The 17,415-nt window shown below is 36.3% G+C and overlaps 1 protein-coding gene across 4 annotated transcripts in view; it reads right to left on the bottom strand.

Moving 5' to 3' along the window:
* ccnd1 (cyclin D1) overlaps positions 1–17,415 on the bottom strand; it is a 176,593-nt gene that overhangs the window by 21,811 nt on the left and 137,367 nt on the right. Inside the window, exon 1 of one of the 4 annotated variants that reach the window (XM_073859422.1) lies at positions 7,365–7,412. The exons of the other annotated variants lie outside the window; for them this stretch is intronic. Coding sequence (XP_073715523.1) covers positions 7,365–7,397 — 33 coding nt within the window. The 5' untranslated portion in view covers positions 7,398–7,412. Of the gene's footprint in view, positions 1–7,364; positions 7,413–17,415 lie in introns of those variants that run through there. 4 annotated transcript variants of the gene reach the window in all.

Raw genomic sequence — 17,415 nt, 5'->3', positions numbered from 1 at the left:
TAATGACACGCTCGCATTAATGGCATCAGTTTTAAGAAGGTTGCAGTCATGACGGTTGCTCTCGTTTTTTTTTGTCCACCAATCAAGGGACTTGTTATAATGAGTAAAAAAATTAACCATTAAAAATTTATTAAACTACTGCCCCGCCCCCCGATACTATCGTGTATCGCCGATCTCACAGGCTGACGATCTCAAAATGGGGCATATCGCCCAACACTAGCAGGCACTTATTTTGACAAAACACGTAATGCACATGGTTCACACGACACAACAAACACACATCCTGAAAACACAAGGAACACACATAAATGCGCCTGATTTATCAAAAATCATTTTATAAATTGTGTGCCAAAATTGATTAATATTAATTGAATAAGGTCATGTCAAAGATTAAAATATTAATGAAATGAATGGCTAAAATCAGATTTTGATTTTCCTTGTCTCAGAATTTGATTTTTGAAACTGTATTATAGATTTTACAGACTGGGTCACATATAATTTTTTTGTCATAATTGTGCTGCTTTTTCTAACATATTTAGACATTGGTACTCATTGAACTATGGTTAGATGAGGGATGAATAGTGTTAATACCTGTTTATTATAGACAGATATATAAACAATATCCACTTTAAGTATATAATCAAAATAGTATTGAAATATTTGCCTGCAAACCTAATTTTTAGCAAGTGTTACAACTAACCCCCTGCCTGTAACAATTAACCTGGTGTAAGTTGTAACGTTTGCACTTCTGTCACATATGGTGTCATTGTCCAAGAATGGTAAGAAATAGTAACAAACTTCAAACTTTGTCCATTTGTAGCAGAGATGTGTGTGTTGCTTGTGTAAAAATATAATTAATCAAACTCAAATATTTTTTGAATAGTTACTTTCTTACATGAAAAGCAATTCCCGCACACTGTCTGCTTGCTGAAAAATTCAATAAATGTTGCAACGTTTCGATCGATTGATCTTCCTCAGGCAACAAGATTAATCGATCGAAACATTGTAACAGATATTACATTTTTCAGCAAGCAGATAGTGTGCGGGAATTGCTTTTCATGTATGTTATGAGATTTTCTGTCTTCTTATCCCACGCACCTATCTATTCACTTCAGGTGTGCGACGCTAATTTGTTTGAATATTTACTTTCTGAAAGTTACTGTCCTAGTGGCAAGTTTTGTACCTTCCAGTACCTTTATTTCTGAGAGTGCATAGAAGAAATATAAAGCAGACACATTTAATCATCATCTCGATGATCTTCTTTCAACTTTCTAATGCATAGGAAGCATAGGATAAAAATAAAACAATGTTATTATTTTAAATAAATAATACCGGAGAGTTAAAGGGAATTACCCTGCTTTGTGTAAAAAGGAAGTTTGCTTAGTGTGGAGAAAAGTTTTTCCTATACACAAAGCATAACAAACATTGAAAAGACTTGTTTGCTTTACTACTACATGAGTCATATGCCATAGTACAGGTGCTCTTGATAAGAATGAAAGATGGTTAATGTACTCACAGACCCACCTTCTAACTGACTAGGGAAGATCCATTCAGGATGCGTCGATTAGGTGTGACCGTTTTAAATCTACGCCCGGGGCTGTGGGCTCAAGCTATTGATTTAATTACCACGATTCTGTGTTCAGCAGCTTGCTGGATTATTTACCTTACGACAGATGTGTTTAAATGGAAGTCTATATTAGCTGGAGGTTTCTTGTAAACCCTAATAGCAATTATATGCCTAATTTCTCATAAACAATTCATGCTTTGTTGATATTGTCCTAGAGGAAAATGTATTGTTCAGATGCTTTTCTTTGAAAGCTCTGAAAACGGCATGGAGACCTCAGTTATGTTTCATTTGAGTATTAACTTTGTCTAAAGTGACTTGCAGTGCATTCAATCCACACAATTTAATTGGATCGAACTTATGAACTTTGTTGCTCTACTTAAGCAAAGAATTTATGGTGTAGGAGAAACAATAGAGATATTAAATAGATCTTTTTCTTTCCTGGTATTACGAGCATGTTACTCTATAAGAGTAAGTCATGCTTACCTCTGCCAACTGTTGCCGTACAGTGCGAGTTATGTAATAAAACGGTCTGACAGCTGTAAGCTGTGTCTTTTCTGCTAGCATTGAGCTGTGGGTATTGTTCGGCATGGGAATGTGCATATTTATTTTCACTCAAAGCGTGCAAGGGCCTCATCTCGACTATCTGAGATAATGACACCGTCCCTCACTGTGTTCCTCCTGTGATGTGCCCTTTATGAGCCATAACAGGGCATGAAGGTTTGATCTTTCTTTCTTTTTCTGTGGCGCCCTTTCGTTTTTTTTCTGCTCCCCACTCTTGTCTATTTAAACATGTTTAAGAATGGCAACAGCACATCGGATAGGCTCATTATAACTTGGACCTTTACAAGATACAAGGAATATTATTTAAATGACATCAAAGCTACCCGCTAGTATAACTACACAACTCAAAAAAGTACTGAACTATGCTGATGATATTTAAAGGGATAGTTTAATTTACTCACGGTAGGCCTGTATGAATTTCTTTTTCTGATGAACACAAACATTTTTGGATAAATTATGATAAGCACACAGTCGATGGAAACCATTGACTTCCATAGTAGGAAAAACAAATTGTATGGAATTTAATGGGAACTGTGTACTTTATCAAAATATCTTCATTATCATTTATCACAATATCTCCATATATTTGTTTATCAGTGGCTTCCATCAGCTATGTGCTTATCATCATTTATCAAAATTTATTTTTTTGTTTTCATCCGGAAAAATGTATTGAGTCTAAAACAACATGAGGGTTAGTAAATATTGACAGAATTTTTATTTTTGGGTGACCATCCCTTTAATTATATTTTAATTAATTTTATCTCTATCTTAATTTTAATTTATCTTATATTTAATAAAGTATATTTAATTCTTACACTGCAAAATATGTTACATTTTTTGTCCGAACCAGTTTTTTTACTTGGTTGACAAAAAGTCAAGCTCATCAGAATCTCCATGCTGCTTGACAAGTATGTTTGCTTGTAACCAGCATAAACCAGCCTGGAAATTTATGATGGTCTAACCTGGTCTATAAACAAAAAATTATCTATAAACAACCTAATCTACATTACATTTACATGCATTTGACCGAGACTTTAATCCCGCGATTAAAGGTTTACATTTGATCAGCATGTGTGTCCCATGGGATTCTAACCCATGACCTTTCGCACAATGCTCAACCAACTGAGCTACAGGAATCATCTATATCTATATATCCAAGTCAAAAACAAACTGACAACTGCAGATTAACTAAATATTTTACAAGTAAGTTCAAATGAATGACATTTTTAACAAAGCTTTAAAAAAATAAAAAATTATTTGAATCAGTGAATCAGATTTTTGAACTGAACAAACAGACTTGTATGAACAAACTTTTTTTTTAGAGAGAGTACAGAGAGCTAGCTGATTTAATGATTATTGTAAATTACGTAAAATATAGCAGCACAATGTTTTGCGATGCTACACTAATATTTCGTTTAGTCGTTTTATAGGGGAGAACCGGGGCGAAAGTAACGCGGGATGAAAGTAACAAAGCGATTTTCTCCGAGCCCTGATAACACTTGCAACGCAAACTATGACAGCATCTTTAGCACGCAAACCCTTGACAGACCTGACAAATATCGGGCTCTATCTTACACCAGGCGCAATGCAGCGCAATGCGCGACGCAAGTGTCTTTCGCTAGTTTCCACCCTGCGCAATTATCATTTTCACGTTTAGCACCACGTTGTTTAAATAGCAAATGCATTTGCGCCCCCTTTTGCGCCCATGGGCGTTCTGGTCTGAAAACTAGGTGTGTTCAGGCGCATTGTTGGCGCGTTGCTATTTTGAGGCAACTAAAATAGACTACGCCATTGACCAACAAAAACCTGGTCTAAAGTCTAAAGTCAATGGCGCAATATGTTTTTTGTTATTTAAAGAGCGCATTAGTAATATGTGCCTATAAACGGGAGGACAACGCGGGTTTGCTTATCACATAGCCTACATGAATGCGCAGCAGCACAAAAACGCTTTTAAATATGAAAGATTAAAGGTTGAATGTAAAAGATTATTATTGAGTCTCTTGGACATAAATGAGGACCGATTATGAGACGTTAGAAGGCACAAAGAGCTGCTTCACCTGTAGCCTGGTATGTAAATAAATGCTTTGCTTTAAACAAATGCATCTGTTTTTAAATGTTTGTTTTTTTAAATGCTACCTCACGGATTTATTGTATATGATGACTCTGCACCTGTGGATATGGTGAGATTAAAAAAACTCTTGCTTAAAAAAACGCTGTCCAAGTGCTGAAACGTCGGAGAGCCGTTTGTAAATTCTTTATCTCCTGTTTGTTACAAATAAAGTATTTTTAGAGTACAAACCTTATCTTACATACTTGTAAATTATTTTTTGATGAAATTGGATAGCCATACATTTAAAGCAATTAAAAGTCTGCTTTTTTACTTCCATGACTAAAAGAAAACGATTTTTAAAGGTTTTAATAAAAAATAACAATTTCAATACAAGTGAAAAACAACACAATTTTTTTAACATTAATCTTAAACTGGGGATCTTCTTCCTCCGCTTAGTTTTTCAGTTTACAAAGTCCGCCATCTAAATAGGGATTAGACATAGCGCCAGCGCAACAGGCTTTTAAAGGGGATGAGAGCTGAAACTCTCATTGGTTTATTGCACGTTACGCCCAAACTACTCCCATTACAATAGGACCAACCCTTTTCGGCCGTGCGCTCGGCACACAAACCATTTTTCCCGTCGTTAAATTAGCAAAAGTGAATTCGGACACGCCCATTTAGACGTTGCGCTGTGCGCTTTAGATAATGCGCTTAGATCGTTAAAATAGGGCCCATCACGTTATTTACTCGCTGTTTTCCGCCTGTAGATCCAGAAAGGTGTTTTCAACCATTATAAGTAAATCCCTAAAGCAGTCGTTTTGTTCTTATAATGCGTTGTGTTTCTCGTTTCATGTGTTAAAGTACTGATCCATGTACAGGTTATTTAGTGCTCTAACACATCCTGAAGTTTGACTTTCAAAATAAAAGTAAATCGTGTTTGAATGTGAGGAGATCCTGTCGGGACGAAAGTTTTGTCCAGCTGCTAATGCTGTTGTATGTTGAAAATTGATATTATTCATAGTGTTCATATTGTCATAAAAAAAGTTTTGTTCTCAACAATTTAAGTTTATACCGTCTGTTGCTTTTGAAACGATTAAACTGAAATTTAAAATGAAAATGTAATTTCATTATTTTCTTACAAAGATAAATTACAAAATATGTTTGCAGTTACATATCAACACGATCATAGTCATGTATATTTATTAAAAACAAGAACACAAAAATCTATCTTGTTTTGTTGTGTTACTTTTGACCCACCTGTGTGTTACTTTCGTCCCTGCTGACAGGGTCAAAAGTAACAATGCGCTCCCTATGTTCAAAGTGAAATTATACTGAAGTCGTTTTACATTTGTTCAAAATTACACCTGGTACTGATAGACCACACTTGTGAGTTACTGACCACAGCAAAAATATATATCTCTGTCTAAAACATTCTCTTTAAAATGATTTTTTTCTGAAAAATGGTACTTTCGCCCCTGCTCTCCCCTACTGTAAAGCTACACAGCGCTGAAAGAATGCTGTTAAGTTAAGTGGCAATGCAACTTGTTGTTTGTCCCTCCCCAACACTACTCATTATCATCTCACTCATTTTAGCTGTGCTATGCTATTGTTGAGCAGCCATTGAGAAACAATCTTGTGCTTCTCTCTGTTCACGGAGACGTAATCCCATTTGAACTTCTGCCTGGGTCAGTGACAAAACGCAACGAGCACACACACAAAGCAGAGGACCGATACGTGCCGCTAATCAGGTTAGCACTGCTCTCGGGCCACGGTCCGCAGGATGCTGGGACCTCGGCAGATGAGCGCTGCTGCACCGCAGGGGTTCGATCATCTACCGTTACGGCCAATAATAGAGCTCACAATGTGTTTATTAAGAAAACAACTCAGGAAAGCTTCATCGCCAGTAATCCCAATTATGTTAATAATCTCAGAATGCTCAAACACGCTTTGTGCTCCCATCTCCAAAGTAAATCTTCCCCGACACTAGACGCTAATGAAAGAAACATCCTTCCATCATTAGTACAGTGTAAAAAATTCTCTTGAATCAACTCAGATTTACAAGTCATTTCAACTTACTATTATTTATCTTGACTATAGATGAGTTGTTATAACTACAGATGAGTTGTTATAACTTATAAAATATAGTTGAAAAAAGTAAACTACATCTTATAAGTTGTAGCAACTCCTCTCTTGTCAAGATAAATAATAGTAAGTTGACATGACTTGTAAATCTGAGTTGATTCAACAACTAAAAAAATTAAGGCAGCAAATAATTTTTTACAGTGTTACTGTATTTGTAGTAATTCACATTTTGTGTGAACTTTTAGTTGTCATTTTGATAAAAATAGATATGATATCAATGTTTTGATTAATTACAAATGTATGTATAACTTTAAACACATGCTAATGTTTTAAATATAAAACATGCACTGTAAAATATTCCACTTGCACTTAAATTTTTACGTTTATACAACTTGCGAGGAGTTGGTGTAAAATAATAAAAAAAATGGAGTTGAATGGGCTTAAGTTCTTACAACTTTATTTAAATTTTTTAGCAACTTCTAACCAGTCAAAACTTAAAATGACTTCTTGATTCAAGTTGTTTAAACTTAAACATTTAAGTGCAACAAGAAATTTTACAGTGTGGGTCTTCAACAAGGGGTTCGGGCACCCTTGGAGGGTCCATGGTGGTATTACAGGGGGTCCTCCAAATATTATTTAAATGCAAAATAACTTTTTTTGACAAATGAAATTAGGCATCAAACAAAAAAAGGTTAATAATAAAATTTTTACCAATAATGAAGAGCATAACGTTAACACAATAAAATCTATTCGGTTAAATTAAAATGTTATGTAGTATGCCAAAAATTATGATTTTAATATGTTTGTAATGTAACCATCATAACAACTTGTTGTGTTATAAATAATAAGAAATATAGTATTAATTTAATACAGGTACACAGTATAAAAAGATTACTTACTTCCATTGATAACACTTAAAACATTTTAAGCTTTATAAACTTAAAAATTACGTAAAGTGAGAAATTTTAAGTTGATATTTGTTTAGGTGTTACCAATTTAAGTAATTTTTTAAGTTAATCCAACTTACACTTTTTACAGTGTACTGGGGGTTATTGCTCCTCTTCTCTATCATTTAAGGCGTCCTTGGCCTAAAAAGTTACAGACCTCTGATATAGATGGTTTCAGCAGTAACAACATAAACAAGCGGCTTTCGTGATCAACACGTAACTTCCGGTAAACTCCGCTAAGGATAAATAACAAAAAAGTACGTTAAACGTAGTTTATTTATATAACAAGCAAAATAAACAACACGTAGATTACCTAGAAAACCAAAACATGTGTTTTTTCGACGAGGTATTTGTTCAAGAATTTAGTTCAGCAACTAGTCAGACCATAAAAAAACGAAACCAGAAGTAAAGTTCGGATCAGACACGTATCGCGTTATGGCGTGTGGGTCTGATGAAACTGTCTATATACTAGTCAACATTTAGGGGGCGTGCACACCAACGCTTTTACGCCCGCGGCCGGCGCATGTTTTCAATTGTTTTCAATGGAAGCTCAGCATTTTTCAAATAAGCCAGCAGCTAGCGGTTTTCTTCCGCGCTGAAAACCGGCACCCGGCGGTTTTTCCGCGCTCAGCGCTGAGCGCCGAAAGTTGAGAAATGTTCAACTTTGGAAGAAAAGCTCCGCTCGTCAATGTCAGTTCTAACGCGGCCGTCCAATCACAGTGGAGGTGGGGCAGGACAAGTATCACAGCAACCAACCGGCTCGCAGCTGACGTATCAGAGCTACCAAAGCGCTGGGCTGAAGAAAGCTGGCACTCAAGGCGTTTTCAGCCACGTTTAAAAGTTTTGGTGTGTCCAGCCCCTTAAAGTGGATCAAAAAATCTAATCAAAGTAGGGCTGTAACGATTAATCGTGCAAATGCACGTTTTCTCAATGAATGAATTTTAATGAATTATGGTGAAATCCCGGACCATCCCAAAGCTAGGGGGCGCTCTTGCAGAAACTCCCTTTGTGCCACAGAAGAAGTAGCATTACAAACGCTATTCCAGGAAATGTCTACAGGACTATTTATATCGCTGTTCTTCAAATTGTTTCAGGTATTTTCAAGATAATAAAAAATATTTTGAATGATTTTTATTTGATAAGGACTTCCTACTGACCAAATGCCGTAGTACACGCACAAGCTGTGCATGAAACACAGAATCGCAACCTTGTGATTCAGAATCGATTTCAGACAGGCATTTTTAAAGGGACACACGATTAATCGTTACAGCCCTAAATCAAAGTTGTCTTAAGACAAGAATATGCATTGGGTATTGGATGTAAGACAACTTTTAATGTTGACTAGTGTGTAATATTTACTTATTTCACTTTTTTGATTGTTAAAGCCATGACAGCACACACATTCAAACAAATTTGAGAAATACACATTAATGTCACAATGTAACTGTTTTATTTCATATATGATTAATTCGGCCATATACAGTCAATGACTTTAATGGTTTTAATTTAGGTTTTTTCTCATACAAAGATCTCTATCATTTTCAGATAAACATTTTAAAGATCTCGATAACGATTTAGGTTTTAGATCCATCACATACATTTTTGAGTCTGTCTAAACATGCAATGTCTTTAAAACAAAATATGTTGGCTCATAGTATGCAATTAATAAGAAATGTTTGTAAATTTCTTTAACTGATTGTATTGCTATTAGGGGAATGTGATTTGCATGGGATTGCTAGTTAGGAAGTTGATCTGGTATTAAAACCTTATAAATATTAATTATTCCAGCTTAACGCCAGGGAATGTGACCTTTGGCTGTGAATCGCACAATCTTTCTCTAAAGGGCTTTTAAGCCCATCCCAGTTCAAAGTGATCTAAAGATGCCTTCCAGTTCTGGCTCCTCTCCCATAAAACCTCAGGAACTTAAACTCAAATCAAACACTTTTATTTTGAGTTGTGCACCCCCAAGGGTGAATTCTGGCCACCCTAAAAACAACCAATTGTGTCTGTGATCACCCGGTGGCAGATTATTTGCAATGCAGAGAGACCGATAGCCATTCACGGTTTGGTTGGGTGAAAAGTGGAGACTCTCTTTAAAGTGAAAAGCCTGTTTGCTTGTGTTTCTTTTACCTTCCTAATTGGAACCGTTGTCACCTAGTGTGAAACCTCTTATGCATTTACATATTGACTCTGTAAACACAAGCAGGGGACAAGGATGTTTAAACCAGAGGAGCCAGATTTCAGGGTTTTGTTGACATTATCATACAGTTGGAGGGATTAAGGTGAGAATGGTTGGGTAAGGTTTTCTCCATTTACATTTCGTCCATGCATAATGTGTCGCTTGCCTCCCAGTGGGACAAATTCCAGTCAGGATGAGTCATGAGGTTAATTCAGAAAAAACTGCCATCTGAATTTCAAACATTCAATGAATGTCTATTGGCCTATAAACTCTGTATTTAAATAGTAGTGTAAAAGGGTTTCAAAAGTTGCGACAATTGTATGTGGGATTGGCATTGCTCAGAAAACCCACGTATTTTGAAGTATGCAAACTTCCAGAGAAGCTCTGGCATGCGGTGCCGTTTCAAATTCTCAGGTTTAACCGGTGTCAAAGGCTTCCAGCGTACAAACCGCATTAATAGTTTCACTGACAGACGCTTACAATGTTGAGACGCAGGAGTAAAAGCCATCACGGTCCTGGCGAGAACAACCCCCTCACGGCCTTCAACCTCCGACACAAACGTCACAACTCTGAAAGCAAGAATGAAAAACATTTGGGAGAAAAACCATGAATGGGTTGTAGCAGTGAGAGGCCATATAATCTGCAGACTTCTCCATTTGGTCTACCAGCATGAGAGATCACCAAAGAAACCGCGCTAAACTTGTTTTCAAGTAACAGCTTGTAGCTCAAACCGTCTGGTCCAATTTCAGACGGACATTTGTCGGGAGTGCTGGGGGGAAAGCCATAGCAAACCTGAAGTGGTATAGAAGTCCATTAGTCCAAAATCAAAACAACGAGACAGATGAATGAACTAGGAAATGGGTACTTATTTACAGATACCATGGGAGACTAAAATTGGTCCACAGCCTAAAAAGTGGGAAAATCCCTTACAGTCCATCACTAAATACATTATGTTACAGATTTTAGACAATACATGCAGTGTAAGTTATAATAAATACACAAACTAAATCTAATGACTAAGGTGGCGCCCCATATCCCAAATATGTGAACACATGCGGTGCGGTCCAAAAGTTAGACTACTATCAATACTATACATTTATTCATTTAGCAGCCGCTTTTTAACAAAGTGACTTACAAATGGGAGCATGGTTAACTTTTTGCCCCTTTACATTTACTTACATTTTATATTTATGCATTTAGCATTTGTGTTTTTATCAAAAGCGACTTACAGTGCTTTACAAGGTATGCATTTGATCAATATGTGTGTTCCTGAGATTTCTTTCACTGTAAAAAAAACAACTATTATTTGATAGGATAATGAGCTCAACAATTTGAACGAAAAGTTGAAATGAAAACTAACATGAATTTCCAGCCTGATTTCAAGAGAAATTTTACATATTTTATGAGTTGGCTAATTCGTTAATCTTGCAAAATCGTACGATTCTCGTGAAAAAACAACAACAACAACGAAACCGAACCCTTAACCCCGCACCTAACCCCAACGTCACAGGGGTCAAGGCAAATCATACCAAAACTTACAAATGTGGTTGTATGAACTAATACGAATTAGCAAACTCGTAAAATAAATATGTACAGTATGAATTCTTGTGATATAGCGTTGGAATTTCAGAATTTCCTATATATCTTTTATATTATCCCATTCTGACAAATGTGCCTTTTCAATTATTAACCTGAAAAGTGCCAAATCCAAACTATTTGTGACCCTGCCTGTGAAAACTGAAATTGTTTTTTACTAGGGCTGTCAAAAGATTAATCGCGATTAGTCGCATACAAGTAAACGTTTGTGTTTGAATAATATATTTGTGTGTATTGTATATATAAACACAAAATATTATAAATATATACATTTAAGAAAAATGTTATTTATGTATACTTTTTTATTTATAAATTATAATATAAATGTTATTTATTTACATATAACAGGAAATATACAGTACAGGCCAAAAGTTTGGACACACTTGACTAAAATGTTTACTATGATTTAAAAAATCTTATAATCTGAAGGTGTATTGTTAAATGCATGAAATTACGTTTGTAGAAAAAACTATACCTGTGCCAAACAGATTAATTTCTGTTATTAGAAAACTAAAATTTTATTTTAAAATGTTATTTTAAATAGATGACTTGCAATGAATATTAAAGAAAAATCTGTCAATAGACGGTTTTATCGGACGCACGTGATACACGTCTGGATCAGAACTTTACTTCCGGTTTCGTTTTTAAATGGTCTGACTAGTTGCTAAACTGATCTCTTGAACAAATGCCTCATCGAAAATAACAAATGTTTTGGTTTCCCAGGTAATCTATGTGTTGTTTTTTGCTTGTTATATAAATAAACTACGTTTAAAGTACTTTGTGGTTATTTATTCTTAGCAGAGTTTACCGGAAGTTACGTGCGGACCGCGACAGTAACTGTAAATTATATATATATATAATTTATTTATTTATTTATATAAATATATATATGTATGTATGCATGTGAATTTATATATACAAAATAATTACACACATAAATTTTGAAAAAACGAACTTTAATATATTTTTTAGTGCTGGGCAAAGATTAATCGCGATTAATTGCATACAAAATAAAAGTGATTTTTGGCATAATATATGAGTATGTGCTGTGTGTAATTATTATGTATAAATAAATACACACACATTCATGTATGTATTTAAGAAACATTTACATGTTTAAATATATTTATTTATATTTTTATATATTCTATATTAAAAATAAATTAAAAACAATTATATATAAGTAAAACAATTCTGAAATGAATATATGAATGTGTTTGTGGTTAAATATACACAATTATTAGACACAGTACACGCACATATATTATGCCAAAAATCACTTTTATTTTGTATGCGATTAATCGCGATTAATCTTTGCCCAGCACTAATATTTTTACATAAAACATCCTCCATAATGTAAAAAACATTCTGTGAAAAATATAACCTTAATAGTTTTAATTTTGACTTAGTAGGGTCATGTCAAAGATTGAAATTAAAGTTTAATCAAACTTCTCCAAATCTCATTATTAGATTATAAAACTTTATCTTGGATTTTACATGGAAAGTCACATTTCCTCTTTATATTACATTGTAACTTTTATGTAGTTTTTCCTAACACGATGTAAATTCTTACATTTTTGGTCAAAGTGTAGTTACTTTTTATATATTTACTGGTATCTGAAAACTCCCCTCCCCACTCCATGACTACGACAATTTCCAAAAACTTTACATAAGAACTCCCCGTGTTGCTCCTGAGTCCTGTTATAGACCAATGTTCTCAGTGTTCCCCAAAAAGGGGCCCTGAAAATCATGTGCTGCTGCCAAAAACGTCTATGGCTGGACGGATGACCTCCGGATGCCACCTGGGCGGTAACTCAGCCATAGCTGGGGGAGGGTCACTTCACGTAGGCTTTCGCGGGCCCCATACTCTGATTATTCTGGACCCCCAGGGACCCCTGAGCAGGGCTACTGTGAACTTCTTCTGCCCTGCTGAGTTTAGCCGGCATTGGCCACCCTAACCACGACTAGGTAAACTGAACCATCGGTTTACCTATATTTTATTAATAGGGCCCTGACTGTACGTGCACGCGTTATGTAAGCGCACAGCCAGCCACAATAGATTTCTTCACTGACGTTCCCAAAAAGTATCACAGAGAAAAGCTACACAATAACCCATAGAAGTGTCTGATCCCCTCTCATCCGTTTCGTCTCTGTGCTTAAAATGAAATCGATGACATCAATGTGAATAATTCTCAAAAACAAGCCCGCACAGGCACGGCTCTCCAGAGAAACCGGACTTTTGTTTTTACTGGCTGCCACGATCAATCTAACAATATCCTGGCGGACTCAGAAATGGTGGGCCAATATAATGAGGCACGTCCAACCCCCCAAGAACTCAGCATTCCTATAGAGTCTTATGGCTTTCTAATGGTGGCATAGAGCTTTTCATTTTTTTCAAAGTCAACCTTTTTCTCTCTCTCTTCTCTCTAACACTCTCTCGCTCGCTTCTGGATCCAAGCTAAGTGGTTTCAGATTTGGTGCGGTGCACGGGGCACAATCGTAATCAGGTTTGGTACGAAGAAAGAGAAGGTCTGGCTCACACAGATCAAGCATGTATAGACAGCAGACAAAATGGTCTGTTGCAATGAATGTTTTCCCACATGCCTCCCTCTTTTCTGATGTGTTTCACAATGGCTGCAAGCACTACCTGTAACGCAAGTTCAGGTATAATTAGTGTGAAAACCAGTTGTATTTGCAGTTCAGAAGTATGTTTTCTCAAAAGCTGGTCTTTGCATGCATAGCAAACCGTTACAAAAACATGCACAATACAAGAGCACATGAAATGCATTTTACATTTATGCATTCTGCAGACGTTCGGCGCATTTAAAGTTTACACGGCCTCTATGCACAAAATATTCACATGCAAACACAAAACAAATGCAATAAAATGCCATGAGGGTCCACATGCTCATCGTAACTAACTGTAACTGTGGTGTTTAAGCTTAAATGTCTGGGTAACCCTCTTTTTTTTGTTCAGCTGGAGAGGAAATCTAGTTGTGAGGGGCACAGGCTGGTTTATCGATCACACAACCATATGCCATTCTGTTGTGTACCGAAGCCAAACTGTGCTAAGCTTCTTCTCGCTGGCAGCTAGACCAAAGCTCTCTCACCAAACTGAGACTATTAGGTTATTATAACCTTGACAGAGCTGCCTACAGGTACATGTAGCCTTCCCACCACATTCTCTCATAAAGTTCATGCTAAGCCGCTTTCTTGTTTGTCTCAACCATCATTCGGTTCTTTGGATCCAATTACATATTTAGCTTTCAAAGCTTTAATCTGTAATTTTTACGTCTATTTCAGGATCCCTGTTTGAAACATAGGGCCCTATCATACACCCAGTGCAATGCGGCGCAATGCGCGACACAAGTGTTTTTTGCTAGTTTCAACGTGGCTCATTTATCATTTTTCGATCCAGTGTCACGTTATTTAAATAGCAAATGCATTTGCGCCCATTTGTGCGTACATGCGTTTTCTGGTCTGAAAATGAGGTGTGTCCAGGCACATTTTTGGCACGTTGCTATTTTGAGGCAACTAAACTAGACTTACTTGGCGCAGTTTTAGTTAGGATGACCATACGTGCCATTCTTCCCAGACGCGTCCTGTCCAGGATTTCGGGTGCGTCTTCCGGAAGTCGTATTTTTCGACCGCATACGTCATAGAGGATTATTATTATTATTACAGAGAAGCAACCGTTACATTTTAAGGTAAGAATGAAACTACGATTGTATGTCTTATGTTTTTAACTGAATGGCGTATGCGGTCAACAGATACGACTTCCGGAAGACACACCAAAATCCTGGAAAGGATGCATCCGGGAAAAATGGCACGTATGGTCACCCTATATTAGTTAGTAATAAACAGAACAATAATGTAGGGTGACCATACGTGCCATTCTTCCCGGACACATCCCGTCCAGGATTTTGTGTTCGTCTCCAGGAAGTCGTATTTGTCGGTCGCATAAGTCATAGAGGATTATTATTATTATTACAGAAAAGCAACCGTTACATTTTAAGGTAAGAATGAAACTACGATTGTATGTCTTATGTTTTTAACTAAATGGCGTATGCGGTCAACAAATACGACTTCCGGAAGACGCACCAAAATCATGGACAGGATGCGTCCGGGAAGAATGGCACGTATGGTCACCCTACATTAGTTAGTAATAAACAGAACAATAATGCGCATTTGCATTGTACACGCATGGATGCGCAGCAGCACACAAACATTTTTAAATATAAAAATGAAAGGATTAAAATGTAAAAGATTATTATTGAGTCTCTTTGACATAAATGAGGACAGATTACGAGAAGTTAGAAGGCGTAAAGAGCTGCCTCACCTGTAGTCTGGTAGGTAATTGCATGTGTTGCTTTAAACAAATGGAAATATTGCATTTATTTTGAAATGTTTTTTTAAAGCTACCTCATGGATTTATTGTATGTGATGACTTTGTACCTGTGGATATGGTGAGGTGAAAACCTTTTTTAAGTAATGCTTTTGAAAAAGTGTTGTCCGAGTGCTTAAACGTTTTGGCTCTCCACACGTTTGTAAATTCTTTATCTCCTGTTCGTTACAAATAAAGTATTTTTAGAGTGCAAACCTTTTCTTGCATATTTGTACATTTCTTTTCGAGATTGCACTGATCATGTAGGCTATCCATACATTTACAGCAATTAAAAGCCTGCTCATTTTACTTTCATGACTGAAAGAAAATGACTTTTAAAGAGAACCAAAGGTTTCAATACAAAAAAGAACAATTTTAATACAAATAAAAACAACTTTTTTAACATCAATCTTAAACTGGTGGTCTTCTACCTTCGTTAAGTTTTTCAATTTACAAATTCTGCCATCTAAATAGAGAATCGGCATGGCGCGAGCGCAACAGGCTTTTAAAAAGGGATAAAAGATTAGACTCTCATTGGTTTACTGCACGTAACACCCAAAACACACCTATAACTCATTACAAGAATAGGAACAACGCTTTTAGACTGTGTGCTTGGTGCACAGACCATTGTTTTCCCATCATTAAATTAGCAAAAGTGGATTCGGACACGCCCGTTTAGACTGTGTGCTGTGGCTTTAATACATGCACTTAGATCGTTAAAATAGGGCCCATAAAGTTGTTCAAACAACTGCGTAATCCGATCAAAAACAGCTCAAATCGTTTAATAATATATAATATATAAATCATTATTTTAAATTTAACGTTGTGAATTTTGGTAAGGGGTACAGAAACAGTTTTGAACACTATTGTTTATGTACTTGCTCAATAAACGATTTTTGCTTATTTTTAACAAAAAATACAGATCATCGCTTTAAATAATGGGGCAAATTCGCAAATAACTTGTGCAACATCTGTGGCATTATACTGCGCGCATTATTCACATAATTTACTTTTGGCTAATGATGGGTTTTTTAAAAAAAAAATCATATCAACATAAGTTTGTTTTACTTTAAATTAAGTTGAATCAACTATATATTAGTCAAAAACTTAAAATAGTAGGTTAAATTGACCTGCATAACCAATTTTATTAAATTTGCATGCAGCACTGCAGCATTTTTTTTTTTACATTGCATTGCTGGTTCACCAATGGTTGAACCCAGCCACTGAGTTAAACTTACCCCAAAATTTTTTATACTTGACTCAACAATAGTTTAAAACAACCCAACAATTTGGGCTGAAACAACCCACCATATGGGTAAATTCCAATCTGTTCATCCCTTTTGACTCAACTAGAGATGTTTTGATACCCTTTTTCTCTTCCCGATACAGATTCTGACACCTGGGCTCAGGGTATCGGCCAAAACCGAGTACTGAACCGATACCTGGGTGTGTATCTGTATATACAGCTGTATACTACTAGCCCTGTATAAATTAACAGAATTATTTTATGTTTAGCATTAGCTATAACAGGCATAACTAGGTTTTGTTTAAAAAAAAAATGGTATCGGATTGGTACACAACCCTACTGAAAAATCCAGCTAAGACCAGCATAAGCTGGTGAGCTGGTTTAAGCTGGTCCCCAGCTTGGTTTTAGCTGGTTTTGCTGGTGTAGGAAGCTGGTTTTGCTGGTGTAGCAAGCTGGTCTAGGTGTGTTTTGGTCACATTTTAAGCTGGTCTAGCTGGACTTAGCTGGTCATGCTGGTATACCAGCTGTCCCACCAGCATGACCAGCTTTGTCAGACTGGGAGGACCAGCGTAAACCACCTTAAACCAGCTAAAACCAGCTAAAACCAGCTACCAGCTTATGCTGGTTTTAGCTGGATTTTTCAGTAGGGAAGTACTTGCACCCTCAAGTACTTGCCAATACAGATCCCAGAATTTTTTACCTGATCTGCATTATTCCCTTAGTGAATCCGGTGCTAAAACAAAGCAGCACGTGCAAATAAACTGCGCTTTCGAAAGCCGCAATTCAATCCCAGTAAATTCCCC

Source organism: Misgurnus anguillicaudatus, chromosome 21, assembly GCF_027580225.2.
Source record: "Misgurnus anguillicaudatus chromosome 21, ASM2758022v2, whole genome shotgun sequence".
In the NCBI taxonomy this organism is placed as follows: Eukaryota; Metazoa; Chordata; class Actinopteri; order Cypriniformes; family Cobitidae; genus Misgurnus; species Misgurnus anguillicaudatus.
Note: the sequence above shows the minus strand (reverse complement) of the source record. Positions and strands in the feature narration are given on the sequence as shown.